Source organism: Brassica napus, chromosome A7 (genome assembly GCF_020379485.1).
Source record: "Brassica napus cultivar Da-Ae chromosome A7, Da-Ae, whole genome shotgun sequence".
NCBI classification, from domain to species: domain Eukaryota; kingdom Viridiplantae; phylum Streptophyta; class Magnoliopsida; order Brassicales; family Brassicaceae; genus Brassica; species Brassica napus.
This window is the reverse complement of record NC_063440.1, coordinates 26,045,248-26,059,999: the sequence shown is the minus strand read 5'-3', so window position 1 is coordinate 26,059,999 and position 14,752 is coordinate 26,045,248. Positions and strand designations below refer to the sequence as shown.

The window sequence follows — 14,752 nt, the reverse complement described above, 5'->3', positions numbered from 1 at the left end:
AAAACCAAGTGACTGAGATTCAGCCAAAGAATAATAACAAAACTACTAATCTAAAAACTAAAGCAGATGCATCCTCTCAACATATGATTCACTTAACCAATTCTTGAGAGGCTCTCCACATCCAACAAAACATCCTGAGTTACCATTCTCAGTGAAAAACGGGAAGTTGAAGACGTTGAGCAGCTCCTCAACTGCTTGTCTCACCATTGAACTGCCTGTGACTCTACTCCGTCTTCCCCAACCAGTTACTATATCAATCCGTGAAGGACACTCTCCTGAAACCAACATCTGCTTACGAAACCACGCAAGCGTCCTAGACAGCGCGGTCACTGCAGTTCCTTCCGACATCACATGGAGATTTATAAGCCAGTAGCTGCAGCTTTTCTCCCTCAATGCATCTGGATACACATTCTTGACTGCAGCCACTTCCCAGACCGAGCCAGCCTCTTCTTTAAGTCCTGACTTGTGGAGAAATTCCACTACTGCGTCAATGAGCCCCCTCTTGCTCTCTCTGTCCTCGCTGTGCATGTAATCAAGAAAGCTGCTGACATGGTCACGCACCTTTTGGCCATTATCTGAACCTGCAGGCGGCATTTTGAGGAGAAAGGTGTGTGCAGGATGGCCTGAGACCGCCATTAGCTGCCCACAGAAGCCCAAGTCAAAGTTTGAACGAGCTTCTGTGCAGCAACTCAACAGCAATGTGTATGTCTGCAGAGAAGACTGCAAACCAAACGCCACCATGCTTTGTAATAGATTATAAGCTTCAGTGAGCCTATGACCTCTAAGCAAAGTACTGAGAAGAGAATTGCATGTAGGTACATTAGGTCTCACACCAGCGTGAAGCATTGCTTGATACCACCGCCAAGCTTTCTCCACGTCACCAGCTTTTCCCCACAAGTCCACAAGAAGACCGTAAACATGTTCATCAGGAACCCAGCTCTCACGTTCCATCTCAGTGAATACACCCTCTGCCTCCTCAAGAAACCCACAGTGTCCAAGCACCTCCATGACTATACTGTAAGTCACTTTATCAGGTCGAAACCCTGCACCTTTCATGTCTCGGTAAAGCTTCAACGCGCTCCGGTAGTTCCTCGCCTTGGCGTGCAAAGCTATCATGATGTTGAACGTCACCAAACTAGGCGTACAACCCTGACCAACCATCTCACAGAAGAGCCTATGAGCAGAAGGTAAATGACCAGCTTTGCCAAGACAGTTTATTATAACACTGTATGTGAAAGTATCAGGAGACAGCCCGGCCGCTTGCATTCTATGATACATCTCCATGGCGATGTCAAGAAAGCCAGCTTTAGCGTGGATGTCTATGAGTGTGCAGTACGTCACACGGTCAGGCTCGCATCCAGCCTCTTGCATTTGAGTGAAAACATTCACGGCTTCTTTGAGGTAATTTGCACGGCCGTAGCTGTGGATAAGTCGGTTGTATGTGACGGTGTTTGGCTGACAACCGTCTCTAACCATCTCGTTGAGAAGGTTGTTTATCTCGCCGAACTGTTTTGCACGGCCGAGGTTACCAACCATAGTGGTGTAAGTGTGTTCATCATGTTTAAAACCAGGTTGTGTTTTCAGCCAGTAGAAGAAGCCAAGAGCGTTTGCGTAGTTATCTATCTGCTTAAGGACTTGGTTAGCTTGGTATGCGTCCATCTTGAAACCGGAGTTGTGAAGAGCCTCTTCAGCAGCTGGGCCCCATTTGAATCTCCGCAATATGCTAGAAACGTTTTCTATGACGTGTCTAGGTGCTGGTGTCACTCTCATCATTTCCCCTGAGGGGTCATAGCCACACTTCCTCTTTCCAGAGGCGGTAGTTTTGGTTAAATCATGAGACACATCATTTGAAGCTTGCTTAGTCCCTGGAGAGGCGTTTACTGGAGCTCTCTCTGATGAATCTTTGGAAGCAGAGGTAGTGTAGACTTCACCGAGATGCTCTCTTCCACTGGCTTTGACACTAGTAATAGGAAGAGTATGATCGACCATAGAGACTTCAGTTCCATCGGGTAGTGGGATCTTACGATTAGCAGGATCCGGTTTCACAGGCAAAACAGGAGGAGAAACATGGAGATGAAGAGGAGATGGTCGGGTGAAAACTCTGTTCCCAGTGTGTACAGCTTCAGGCCTAGTTCGGTGGCGTCTCAAGACGGAGCTTTCATCCTCTGCGGATGATGTGCAAGAGTTTCCATCAGCTGCACTAGATCTTGTTCCACCAAGAAAGAAGGATCTTGCTGAACTTGAAAGATTACTGATCTGCTTTGCACGAATCATTGTCTGTCAAAGAAAACAAAATGAACCACAGGCTCAGAAATGTCTCATAAGATTCAAACATTAAAAAAAAACAATTAAGAACAAAAGAGAGTGTGTTCCATTAGACTATATTGGCAACCTAATACACTACTTGAGTTCTCTCCCAATACAGTAACTAGGTTCAACGCTTGGTCGTGTAACCATGCCATAAGTTACATGTATGCATCTATGTCCCTTAACAGTTACATGAAACTATGTAATGTACATTACTCTTATTCGAAGTCACCCTTTTGTCTTGTATAATAATTTCAAAGAAACAAAATTGAGCCTTTCATTTTTAATTTCAGCTTTTCTCCAGAAACCACCCAGAAAGTATCAGCTTCTCAAAACCATTGTGCATTGTTAAGAGTTTCCAACACATTCAAACCTTAACAAATTGATCAACTACAGTAATCAAACAAGTAGCTAGAACTGACTCTCATAAACCGGAAAGAACAACAACAACCAAGTCACCTTCGAAAATGGCGTGTAGCTTGACTTCCTTCTTCGAGCTTGTTTTGCTCTCCAAGCAAATTTGGTCAGAAGCTTACAACTTTGCAAAGCTTACGACTTCTTGCTTTTATTGTCTCTTTTTCTTTATATTTTTATTGATTTTTATTCAGTTTTCGTTTAACCTACCTAAGCATACACCTCTGTATATTTATTATTTAGTATATGTGACATCAAGATCCATGCTTTCCTAGGATAGGCTAGCTAGGCCATTCAAGATCTTATCTGAACTATTCCATAACAATTTTTTAAGTGTTGTAATTTATGTTAATCCATGTTCAACTAGCAGTCATTATTAAAAATGGCATCTTTGTAATATAAATCGATTTTCGTTGTCAACTTTGGAGTAGTGTGCATGTAGTGGGAATTTGTTATTTTTTAAAGTTAGTGGTTGATTTGTAATAATTAGAAAACTATAAAACGGCAGGGTTTAATAACTTCTTCGTCTTTGCTTTGGTTCCCCTTTGCGCAACGTTTGGGTTTTGCCCTCTTCAGATGTCTCTGTATATGCTAATGGGCCTTTTGTAATAGTTGCCTTCTAGCCCTTTTTATCTTTTTGTGAACCCAGCGAAGAGTATTATTTTCTTGCTGGTTTATACGATTTTAGAGCATCTTTAATGTAAAATTTTATTTTTTTCCTTCAAAATGATCGAATTGCTTTATATGATTTTAGAACATCTTCAACGTAAAACTACATTTTTTCTTTCAAAATGATCGAGATTATATACTAAGATATAATGATTTATACTATCAAGAATAGTTGCGATAGTTTGAAATTCTGTAACATAAGGCAGTGCAAAAGTTAGTCATTGACTCATTGCGGTTCAAAAGAAAACATATCACTTGATCCGTGTATACTCACATTTATTTTGCTGTCTTCTTGTGCTTTAGAGAAACAAAATACTATATCAGAACTAGACTACTCGATAAACTTAGACAAACTTTAGTTGTTCTTTCCAACCAAGCCAGACTAATAAATGTAAGCTTAGACTTGAGTGCAAACTCGTTTATGACAAGACTAAGTTAATGTTGCTTGGCTAAACAAAGATACGATATTGTTTTAAGTGTCATCAAAAATTAGGGGGTAAAACTTAATTGTTAGTACTATCCTAATGTGGATTAACTAGGTTTTGGTTTACATACTTTTGATCATTAAAAACTTTAATTATTTTATTACGTAGAAGTTTAAAGCGTTTAAAATGGTAAAAAGAAAAAAAAGGACTAAAATCAAAAAAATCATCGATCAAATTCTACGGATGGTAAACAACCACACCGAACGCAGACAATAAATAATTACAGCCTTCTCAGGTTGAGACACAGTCACTTGGGATTCAATTCATTCATATTCTAAATATATGGTTTAAGGTTATAGATAAGGGAGTGCTATGCAAAAAAGTGATGGGGCTACAATAAATTGAATAGTTGGCATGACAACGCCACATACACATGCAATCTCAAGCATTTGAGTTGAGCCCATCATTTCATACACAATCTCATGTTTTTCCTCTCATCAAACCAAAGTCCCTTTTTCAAATATTTTTAATAATTTGCCAGCTTAAAAGTTGCACAAGATAAAACATGGTCCATCATTTCCTTTTAAAAAAAATCTAACAATCAAATTCATTGGCATCACCCCACTCATAATTTATTCATTTTCATGGATTTGTATAACTAAATTAATACCACAATATTAGTCTATATATGTGTATATATATATATATTATGAAAGCTAATGAGTGTAAATTAGATACTAAAGTTGGAGTATGAGAACATAATGTGTTGGGGCTTCTACATCTTATTTTCCTAAACCTTACAAAGGAGACCCGTTGCGTGACTTTCTACTTTTTCACTCTTTTTGCCAATTGCAATAACTGTCGGTTGGAATTACAACCGGGAAATAAATTTAAGACCTTCTTTTTCACCTATTTTTTTTTTGTCAACGAAAGTAATCTTCTTTTTCACCTATTAAAGTATAAATTTGATAAATATGTATTGCACATAATTATCATAGATGATAATGTTGTTTGCGCAAAATAGCATATGTTAGGTTGTATTTATTTTTGGAATGTAAACCTAAATTGTTGTAAGCAAACGAATAAGGAGACGACATGGCGACACATTTGTTTGATATGTGAATTGAATTATTTACGAGTAGAGGAAAAAAAAGACGTTACCATTTGTTTACATTTTTGTTGACTTTGATCAGTGGAATTATGGGTGGGCGTTCGGGTATCCGTTCGGGTTCGGATCGGGTATTTCGGATTTTCGGGTATTTCGGTATAGAGGTGTAGAACCCGTTCGGGTATTTCTGTACTTCGGGTCGGGTTCGGGTATTTTTAGTTCGGTTTCGGTTATTTTGGATCGGGTTCGGATATTTAGATTTTGAAGAAAAAAATAAAAATTTTCATTTCTCAAATTTCTTGTATTTAAATATATAATTTTCCACTTAACTATTTTTTTTATTTTTAATAGATTGAATGATTAATAGATTTGGACATAACATTTTCAATCTAAAAAGACATTAATTTGGTTATTGTTTTTAAATTTTGGATGTTACTTTTTGTTAATTGTTGAAATAAAAAGTTTGACATGCATTTTAAGTGAATAGCAAATCACCTTCTACGTAATTGTATGTATATCATATGAATTTAAAGTATGTGTAGTATCAATATAAATATTTTATATAAAATGAAGGATGTAAACTAGAAATATAAGGTTAATTATATATATGTTCGGTTATTTTCGGATATCCATTCGGGTTCGGATATTACCCGTTCGGGTTCGGATATCCAATCTCTCCTAATTCAATACCCGTTCGGATATTTTGCTACTTCGGTTTGGATTTCGGTTCGGATTTTTCGGATCGGGTTCGGGTGCCACTTCGGATTTCGGGTAAAGTGCCCACCCCTAAGTGGAATCTTCATATTTACTCTTCATTTTATTTTTCTTATGTCACAATTAAAGTACGATTGATTGATCCTTATATTGACAAAGTCTACACCTAATCTCTCCTATCCTGATTACATATCTGATAGGTTTTGAAATTATCTTCACCACCGTATCTTTTTGCAGAAACCTTCAAATCAACCATTCACAAAAGTATATACCTATTTCAAAAAAAAATTAAAATTTCAATGTTCTGACAACTGAGATTGTTTTCATACGGAAAGTGTATAAAATATATATGGTACCCAAAAAAACTATAATGTTTCTGTAAAATCCAAAGCTAGTAACTTAGGTAAAGTAATTAGAGGGACAAGACGACAAAACAATTCTCACAAGTTTAATTACATTAATCAATTCTACTGATTTCAAACAGACAATGATTTTGGTTAATACCAACAACTCAAATGAAACCAACGTCACACTTTTTTGACAATGTCACCATATCCACTTCCATGGTCAACAACTCCACCTGACTTCATCTCATCTCTCCACCTCAACAAATCGACGGCTAGTATTTTTCCTACTCATCTTTTAAATACACGAAAGAGTAATAAAAGCTGTTGTAAGTATAACTAACCTTTTGAATCACTAAAAAATGGTTGACAAAAAAAAAAAGGAATCACTGAAAAAATATTTTATAATTCATATAGAAAAAATCTATTTTAAATACAGTTTCTTTGCATTTTTTTTGTATTTGCAGATACAAATCAAGTTGCTTTTTTTCCTTAATTATTTAAACTATATAAATACTTTTTAAATATCAAATATCATCACCAAACTGAAATTTACACAAAAGGTCGACGAACCTTTCTTCATCTTCTCTCCAGAGACTACAAACTCACCGTTCGCCGGAAAACACAGCCGTTGCCGTCAAATCTCCAGAAACTAACCAACTTCGGTTTACTGAGTTCGAAACTCAGACATGGGTAACTGCATCGCCTGCGTCAACTTTGACCCTGAAGCAGACTCAAAACAAACCAAGAACCAAACCAAGAAACGACATGTCCGCAAACCAAACGCCTACCACGATCCCGACGGTCTGAGATCCCACGGTCCCATACGCGTCCTCCCCGACGTCCCCATGAGCCACCGGACTCAGATCAGCGACAAGTACATCTTAGGACGAGAGCTCGGCCGCGGAGAGTTCGGCATCACCTACCTCTGCACGGACCGCGAGACACGCGAAGCGCTGGCTTGCAAGTCAATCTCCAAGAGGAAGCTCCGGACCGCCGTTGACGTGGAGGACGTCCGCCGCGAGGTCACGATCATGTCCACCATACCAGATCACCCCAACGTGGTCAAACTCAAGGCGACCTACGAGGACAACGAGAACGTGCATCTTGTGATGGAGCTCTGCGAAGGAGGCGAGCTTTTTGACCGGATCGTGGCTAGAGGGCATTACACGGAGCGCGCGGCGGCCACCGTGGCTAGGACCATCGCGGAGGTCGTGAAGATGTGTCATATGAATGGTGTGATGCATCGGGACTTGAAGCCTGAGAACTTCTTGTTTGCTAATAAGAAGGAGAACTCTGCGCTTAAGGCTATTGACTTTGGCTTATCCGTGCTCTTCAAGCCTGGTAACTTTCCCAAAATAGAAACTTTTGAGATTCAGATCACATTGTTCTAGAAAGGGTTGAATCTAGGTAATGAAAGTTTGATTGTTTTTTTTTTTTGCAGGAGAGAGGTTTACAGAGATTGTGGGGAGTCCATATTACATGGCACCAGAAGTGTTGAAGAGAGATTATGGACCAGAGGTTGATGTGTGGAGTGCTGGAGTTATCCTCTACATCTTGCTATGTGGTGTTCCTCCTTTTTGGGCTGGTAATAGCTGTTATGCTTACTCTACGATCCGTATTTGGGCACAGCCGAATGAAATATTGGTTTTAGTTTTAAAAAAAGAATTTTACATAGATATAAGCCTCTAAATTATGAAAAAAAAACATCTTACCAAAGTTTTTTAAAAAATGTTTATAACCGCTAAAAACTTAGATCCGACCCTGAATATGTAGATCTGTACTGATGAAGGGTAACTTAGTGATTCAAGGTTTTGAATGCAGAGACTGAACAAGGTGTGGCTCTTGCAATCTTGAGGGGAGTTCTTGATTTTAAGAGAGATCCTTGGTCGCAGATATCTGAGAGCGCAAAGAGCCTTGTGAAGCAGATGCTGAACCCTGACCCAACTAAGCGTTTGACTGCTCAGCAAGTTCTTGGTAAATGAAGGATGGATCTTGTGATCTTTTCATGTTATCTCTGCTCTACTTGACGGTCTTTGTTGTTACCTCTTTTTGTAGATCACCCTTGGATACAGAACGCAAAGAAAGCTCCAAATGTTCCTTTAGGGGATATCGTTAGGTCGAGGTTGAAGCAATTCTCCATGATGAATAGATTGAAAAAGAAAGCTCTACGTGTAAGTGTTCCTCTCATTCTTTTGAGTTTATATTTTTGTTTGGTTTCGTCACTTATTCTATGTGATGCTTCCAGGTGATAGCTGAGCACTTGTCTATTCAAGAAGTTGAGGTTATAAGAGACATGTTTACACTGATGGATGATGACAACGACGGTAAAATTACGTATCCAGAACTCAGAGCTGGACTAAAGAAAGTCGGTTCACAACTAGGTGAACCAGAGATCAAAATGTTGATGGAAGTGGTAAACTCTTTTGTCTTGATCAAAAGATTCAACAATGGTCGTCTTCTCTGGTACTAACACATTCATGAATTTTCTTTGATGCAGGCGGATGTTAATGGAAATGGATGCTTGGACTATGGAGAGTTTGTAGCAGTGATAATACACTTGCAGAAGATGGAGAATGATGAACATTTCAGACAAGCTTTTATGTTCTTTGACAAAGATGGAAGTGGTTACATTGAATCAGATGAGCTACGTAGAGCTTTAACTGATGAGTTGGGTGAACCAGACAACAGCGTCCTAATTGACATAATGCGTGAAGTTGACACTGACAAGGTCACATGAGCTCTTTGGCCCTTAAAAGACTCTTCTTATAGAAAAATATTAAATAATAAATGTTTGGTTTTGCAGGATGGGCGTATAAACTATGATGAGTTTGTGGTGATGATGAAAGCTGGAACTGACTGGAGAAAGGCATCAAGACAATACTCAAGAGAGAGATTCAAGAGCTTAAGTATAAACTTGATGAAAGATGGGTCATTGCATCTCCATGATGCACTCACTGGTCAATCTGTTGCTGTTTGATCTTTACACTTGCTTATCCACCAAAACATAAGCAATCTAATGGCTTTGTTTTCCTCTGTTCAAGAAGGTTTTTTCTGAGCTTTTTCGTATGTAATTTTGTATTACTTCACTTTGCTTCTAGTGATTCTTTTGGTTTGGGAAGTTGAAAATTTGTAATTTATGGGCTTAGTTAGACTTGTTCTTCACTGGAGAATGAATGTATTTGTATGTAATGTTTGTTTAATTGTTATAAAGCTTCTTTCTGACTTGCTTATGACATAGTCTACCATGAATTTATAAGACACCCACCGCTAATGGACCGCATACGTTTACTCGGTCTCGTGGACTCCATTTTGTGCAAGCCATCGAAACATACTTAACTATAGAGTTTTTTAGATGTGTGACCGAAAAAATGAGTGCACTTTAATGACATATATAGTGAAATCATTTTTTTTAGCATTTACCCTACGATATATCACAAACCGGAATGTTATAGAATCATTCAAACTTACGGTTATGATTTCATCAAACGAACATAAATCAATTGGAGAAAAGGTTTATTTATGTTTAGTTTACATATGGAAAGAATCAATCAGCTTCTTGAAGTCCATCCAAAACAACAGAACCAACCAACAAAACAACAGCACCAAGAGCAAGAGCACCAGCCAAAACCGATTGAGCAACCACCAGAGTAGTTGAGTCATCAGGAATCAGCACTATAGCTACAATAGCAGCCGTCAGAGCAGGGAGTGCAGCAGAGGCTAAGACCGCAGGAGATGTACTTGCTAAAGTTTCAAGGAGACTGAGAAGACCGAGCTCCTCCGCTTTGGAGAAGACACCAAGCTTCTCGAGAGATGACAACGTGAGTCCCAAGTCCTCTGCCTTTGAGAGCAAGCCAGATTTCTCGACGTTGCTGAGCACTTTCCGCTTCTCAAGCTTCTTGAAAACGTCGACGTTTACTTCTTCGCTTCCTTCGAAGAATAGTCCCGCTCCGTACCATTGTTTCTTCCACTTGGCATCATATTTGTTCACCTAATATATAAATAGTTTACTCCTTTGAAGAATTTGAGAATCTGTGGTGACTACTAAACTGTTCACTAAGGCATGTAATGAAAATGAAGAGATTAGTTTTTAAGGTTACCTTCTTCTGAGGAGCCATTGAGACGACGGAGAAGGCTGATGCTGGTGCTTTTACGTTGGAGTATGATCGTTGAAAGCGGGGGAGAACGGGATTGGAGAGAAACTGTGTTCGCGGGTGAGACGATATAGGAGCGTTGACAGCCATTGGAAGAAGATCGAAGCGATGAAAAGGCAAAACTCTTTGGAGATGTCTTCGTGTTTTGTTGTTTCTTCCCCCCTCGCACACTATGTGGAATCTCTGGAAACAGAGAAAGTGCCACGTCAGATGATGTCTTTGTGATTTTCAACCAATCATATTCGTTAGCGCTTTATCTTCGGTGTTCACTTGTTTTAAATAATCAGATTCGTAATTAAAGAATGTTATAATAATTCAAGAATTTCATAATGGTTGTTAGGATTTGTCAAAATTAAAACAACAAAGACAATTATCTCCGGTTGTTTATTTGTTCTGGTAGACCAGTGCGTGAAAAGATTTTGCGAGGAAGGTTAATGGATGAAGATCATAATAAAAGACGGTCGATTAATAATCGGACTAGGCCCGGTTTAATTACAACCAAGAAAGACTCAGGCCAGCCTAATAACAATCAAGAAATTTTTTAATTTACATTAACAAACAAACAAACACACTGATTTTCTATTGTAACCTGACCCCATTCCCATACAATTAAAAGAAGAATAAAAAAAAGAAACAAATGTTGTTACTCTTTCTTCAATTAATTGTCTGCAGCGTTGTTGTTGTTGTTGCCTCATACTCGATTGACTTGGTGAACTGCAAATACAACCACACAAATAAATAAAGTTAGGCTTTTCTGAAACAGAAGAAGCGCAGTGTTAGATACATTTTTCTAAACAAGTCACACCTGAGATATCTTTAGATCAAGTTCATTCCACTCTGAGGCTGGGTTGCTTCCTGCTACTATCCCTGTCCCCGCATAGATCAATGCTCCAAGACCCTGTAACCATTACAAAAAAAAAACGATTTAGTCTTGTTTACTAAAACTTAGGAAAGTGTTTTCCTAAGGTAAGATTTTACCTTTTCGACTAGAGCTGATCTGATCCCAACTGCAAACTCACTCTCCTCGCCACCAAAGAAACCAATAGGCCCGGCGTACATTCCTCTATCAAATGATTCTGAGAGACGAAAAAATGTTTGAATAAGCATAATTGGAAAGAATAAAACAATGCATATGCATCTTTAGTTACTAGGAGATGGTTGAAAGAAGCAAAGAAAAAAAAACAGATTATCTTTACCTATTTCCTTAATCAAAAGCCTGGCTTCTTCTGCTGGAAGCCCACAAACAGCTGGAGTTGGATGCAGAGCAGCCAAGATGTCAAACTGTAGATATAACATACGACAAAAGAGTCAAATCTAGTGTAATTAAAAGAAGAGCCTGGAGATAAACGTTCATAACCGTTAACTTCAAGCTATCTAGATGATCATGTGATGTAAAATTATTCATATACTATTATCTCACCTCGTCATCTTCTCGCCTAAGCTTCCCCGCCAATTGAGAATATAGGTGCTGTACTCTTGCAAGCTTCCTCACAGTTTTTTGAGGCTTAACAACCACCTTGTCACATATAGACTGCAGAGTAGACGAAAGCATAACAAGAACACATGTTAATCGTAACTGTTGTAACTATTTAATACATTTTTGTTAAAGAGTAAAAATTGAAACTTACGTTTAACTTTTCTCTTATATTCTCTCGTACAATAGAGAACTCAAGATCGTCTTTGGGGCTGCAGCAGTTTAGTAAACCAAGTCAGTAGTTTATCCGGATATTACAATGAAATAAATGAATTTTATGATTGTTCAAAACAGTAAAGTAAAAAAAACTGACCTGGTTAGTAAGTCACGCTCTATCTCCATATCACGTGCCGTCGAAGCAGATCTAGGCCTAGTCGCAGCCAAAGCTTCACTGCAGACACCTAACTGATTCCTTTGGAAAAGTCTCTCAGGCTGTTTCACAAAGATGTGTGCCATAACTTTATAAATAGTTTCTTTCAGATATGTCAAATAGAATAAAATGCACCAACATGCTACTTATATAACATACCGTGTTACCGATAAAAGCTGGTGCACCAGGTGGTTGCAGACAGAACTGATAAGCATCATGACCTTCACTCTGTCAAACAATAAGTTAAGTGAGATTCAAGTCTTAACATTGCTTTTACTCCAAAAGTAAATATAGTATCCACAGACAAAAACACACCTGTAACTGTGCAAGCCAAGCGATGGGATCAATGTCGGTATCCGTTATAATCCTGCTGTTGCGAGCAAGCACAACCTAGTTTTCCAAACAGAAAACATCAGTTAAGCTGGAAACCATAACTGTGTGATAATAGATGCAGACATTAGTCACTAAACTACCTTGCTAAGAGATGAACTCTTCTGCTTAATAATCGCCAAAGCCTTCTCTACAGCAGGGTAATACGCTCCTTTTGTGGGAACATGATTCTTGCTAAGAACAGATACTCCTAGAGACTCCCTTCGTAACCTCATCACAACAGAAGAAACCTAACCCAACAAAATTCTCATTAGCATAAAAACCATTCAATAACTCAAAAGCAGACTTTGTTTAATGATAACCTGAAGCATAGTCTCTTCAAGTGCTTCAATGGCATCCTCCAGCGTCCAAGAGAGCTCATCATCCCAAGCAAGAGTTGCAGCCAACATCGAGCTTCCCCCAAACTCATTAAACTCAACCTGAGGCACAGCAAAGTAAAAAGCACCAAAGGGCTCCCATTCCACAGAGATCTTGCCGTTGGGATCAAACCGCATGCCTCCATAGGCACGGATCAGAGGCGACGAAGACGACAGAAACCTTCAAAAATTGTTAAACCACTCAACAATCAGATAACCGATAAGCGAAACGAGAAGATTCGTTAAGTTTATTACTTTACCTTCGGATGGATCTCCAATCATCGTGAGAGAAGGGATCTAGGTCGCGGAAGAACACTGCGGATCCGATTCCGGCGACGCTAACCAGATCACGATTTGATGAGCCTCCGTTACCGTTCTCGCTGGCCAAGTCGAGGAGGAGATCGGGACGACCAACGTCGCTGCGGCGAGAGAAGAAGCAGCGAGGTTGACTCTCGTCTTGGGCCTGAAGCCAATCGATTGCTTCGATTTGCTGGTCAATTGGCACCTAAACCGAACCAAACCAAACCGAATTAAATTAGGATTCCTGAGAATTTGCGCGGGAAAAAAATATGACTGTTAATTAATGTGCGAGTCTTTAATCATTAATCTCCTTTTTTTTTCGCCCCACATAATCATTATCCGTTACTTTTCCTCCAGCTTAATATTTTTAGACAATATTGAACTTGTTGAACTTGATTAGAACAGTCGTTAATCTTTTCTCGAATGTCTTTGTTACTTATGAGACTGCTTTAGGTCAACTCTGTACTTGGTCAACATTTAATTGACTTCAAAAGGAAAATTATTCGTTTTTGACGTCCATGTAGGTACGACTCAACTTCGAGTTTGTGTTTAATAGAAGTCATATCTTCTTCTTTGTTGGTTATTATTAGCCACTGTCTTTTAAGAGATTGTTTATGATTCATAACCTAAATTAACCAGAATTTGTACATATGATGAGGTTAATACCGATGTCATTTGACGACCCTACCGTCAATGAAAATGAAAAAGAAAAAACTACGTAATTACTAGAACTAAAGCAAGTGGAAAATGATATGTGCATTCTTATTTTATTAAAAAAAAAAAACTAAATGAGTCAACTCTTATTAAAAATAAATTTAAATGATTAGGCATAACGATACGTCAAGGAACGATCTAGAGAACGATATCATCATAATTCATAACCCAGGCCGAAAGAACCACGTGGCGATATCTCATCTTTCACTGACAGAAACAGAGGAAAGTCATGTACCTGTATCCGGACAACGCCGGAGGAAAGCGGCGGAAGTTGAGATTTTAGCTCAGAGACGGCGGAGATTAGTCTCTCAGTGGCTGCTGTCGGAGATAAAATAGCCGCCATAGTTCTTGTCTCAATTGTACCAAGTGGCGTCTTGAAATCGCCCTCGCATCCATTCATAGACATGGAACACGACATAAACTTCTACAATTTTATCCAAAAACATTTCTCAGATAATCAAACAATGATGTCCTTTGAAAAAACATAAGAACACAACAACAAAAAAGAGAGAGAAAACAAACCTTGCGGGAGAATAATCTGGTGAATGGGGTTTGGGAGTAACTATTAGAGATGGAAATGGAGTTGTGTTTTGTAGTGTTTGTGCCCAGAAAATGAGAAGAAAGCTGAAGTGAGGCCATTGGAGATTGCTTAGAGAACGTAGGAAAGAGATATGGTGAGTGAGTTTTAAAAAAATTTTGTTTAGTTGGGGTTCATGCCTTCTTGTTTTCTTGTTACTAGGGTCGGTCCGCGCTTCGCGCGGGATATACTTGACATGTGATATATATAATTATATTACTATATATTTTCACTGAGTGTGTTTTATATTTCTTAAATTATATTTTTTATAATTATTTTCAACTTCAAGAGTTTGGTTTTTATATATATATATATTGTGTTATTCATCTTATCCGTGATTTTTTTTGCTTATTATTAGAAGATTGAGCATCAAAGTCATTGTTGACTAAATTTCATATATGATAGTTATGATTGTCTGAATGGAGCATTGTTCAGT

The 14,752-nt window shown here is 38.5% G+C and overlaps 4 protein-coding genes across 4 annotated transcripts; 1 reads left to right on the top strand and 3 right to left on the bottom strand.

Annotated features, from left to right (window-relative positions):
- Window positions 1-37: 37 nt before the first annotated feature.
- LOC106357277 (pentatricopeptide repeat-containing protein At1g74750) lies at window positions 38-5,167 on the bottom strand. The gene has a single exon (XM_048736258.1). The coding sequence runs from the start codon at window positions 2,272-2,274 to the stop codon at window positions 58-60; it is 2,217 nt and encodes a 738-aa protein (XP_048592215.1). The 5' UTR covers window positions 2,275-5,167; the 3' UTR covers window positions 38-57.
- A 1,503-nt stretch (window positions 5,168-6,670) lies between these two features.
- LOC106354405 (calcium-dependent protein kinase 30) lies at window positions 6,671-8,961 on the top strand. Its single transcript, NM_001316241.1, has 7 exons — window positions 6,671-7,325; window positions 7,426-7,569; window positions 7,806-7,958; window positions 8,040-8,155; window positions 8,230-8,397; window positions 8,482-8,712; window positions 8,788-8,961. Exons 1-7 carry the CDS (start codon window positions 6,671-6,673, stop codon window positions 8,959-8,961), a joined length of 1,641 nt encoding a protein of 546 aa, NP_001303170.1.
- Window positions 8,962-9,484: 523 nt separating this feature from the next.
- On the bottom strand, window positions 9,485-10,380 carry BNAA07G31700D. Its single transcript, XM_013794328.3, has 2 exons — window positions 10,082-10,380; window positions 9,485-9,972 (listed from the first exon to the last, which is right to left on the bottom strand). The coding sequence occupies exons 1-2, from the start codon at window positions 10,223-10,225 to the stop codon at window positions 9,529-9,531; spliced, it is 588 nt and encodes a 195-aa protein (XP_013649782.2). The 5' UTR covers window positions 10,226-10,380; the 3' UTR covers window positions 9,485-9,528.
- Window positions 10,381-10,583: 203 nt separating this feature from the next.
- On the bottom strand, window positions 10,584-14,480 carry LOC125576359 (isochorismate synthase 1, chloroplastic-like). The gene is made up of 14 exons (XM_048736256.1): window positions 14,262-14,480; window positions 13,975-14,163; window positions 12,986-13,230; window positions 12,672-12,906; window positions 12,453-12,599; window positions 12,295-12,369; window positions 12,139-12,207; window positions 11,923-12,041; window positions 11,764-11,821; window positions 11,556-11,666; window positions 11,332-11,416; window positions 11,114-11,211; window positions 10,941-11,033; window positions 10,584-10,849 (listed from the first exon to the last, which is right to left on the bottom strand). The coding sequence occupies exons 1-14, from the start codon at window positions 14,376-14,378 to the stop codon at window positions 10,790-10,792; spliced, it is 1,701 nt and encodes a 566-aa protein (XP_048592213.1). The 5' UTR covers window positions 14,379-14,480; the 3' UTR covers window positions 10,584-10,789.
- Window positions 14,481-14,752: the final 272 nt, after the last annotated feature.

Coding starts and splice junctions, on each gene's coding strand:
- LOC106357277 (XM_048736258.1), bottom strand. CDS start 2,274: ATGATTCGTGCAAAGCAGATCAGTAATCTTTCAAGTTCAGCAAGATCC.
- LOC106354405 (NM_001316241.1), top strand. CDS start 6,671: ATGGGTAACTGCATCGCCTGCGTCAACTTTGACCCTGAAGCAGACTCA. Junction 8,156..8,229: donor TGAAAAAGAAAGCTCTACGT/GTAAGTGTTCCT, acceptor TGATGCTTCCAG/GTGATAGCTGAGCACTTGTC. Junction 8,713..8,787: donor GTGAAGTTGACACTGACAAG/GTCACATGAGCT, acceptor TTGGTTTTGCAG/GATGGGCGTATAAACTATGA.
- BNAA07G31700D (XM_013794328.3), bottom strand. CDS start 10,225: ATGGCTGTCAACGCTCCTATATCGTCTCACCCGCGAACACAGTTTCTC. Junction 9,973..10,081: donor CAATGGCTCCTCAGAAGAAG/GTAACCTTAAAA, acceptor TTTATATATTAG/GTGAACAAATATGATGCCAA.
- LOC125576359 (XM_048736256.1), bottom strand. CDS start 14,378: ATGGCCTCACTTCAGCTTTCTTCTCATTTTCTGGGCACAAACACTACA. Junction 11,667..11,763: donor ATATAAGAGAAAAGTTAAAC/GTAAGTTTCAAT, acceptor TCTACTCTGCAG/TCTATATGTGACAAGGTGGT. Junction 11,212..11,331: donor GCTTTTGATTAAGGAAATAG/GTAAAGATAATC, acceptor TTCGTCTCTCAG/AATCATTTGATAGAGGAATG.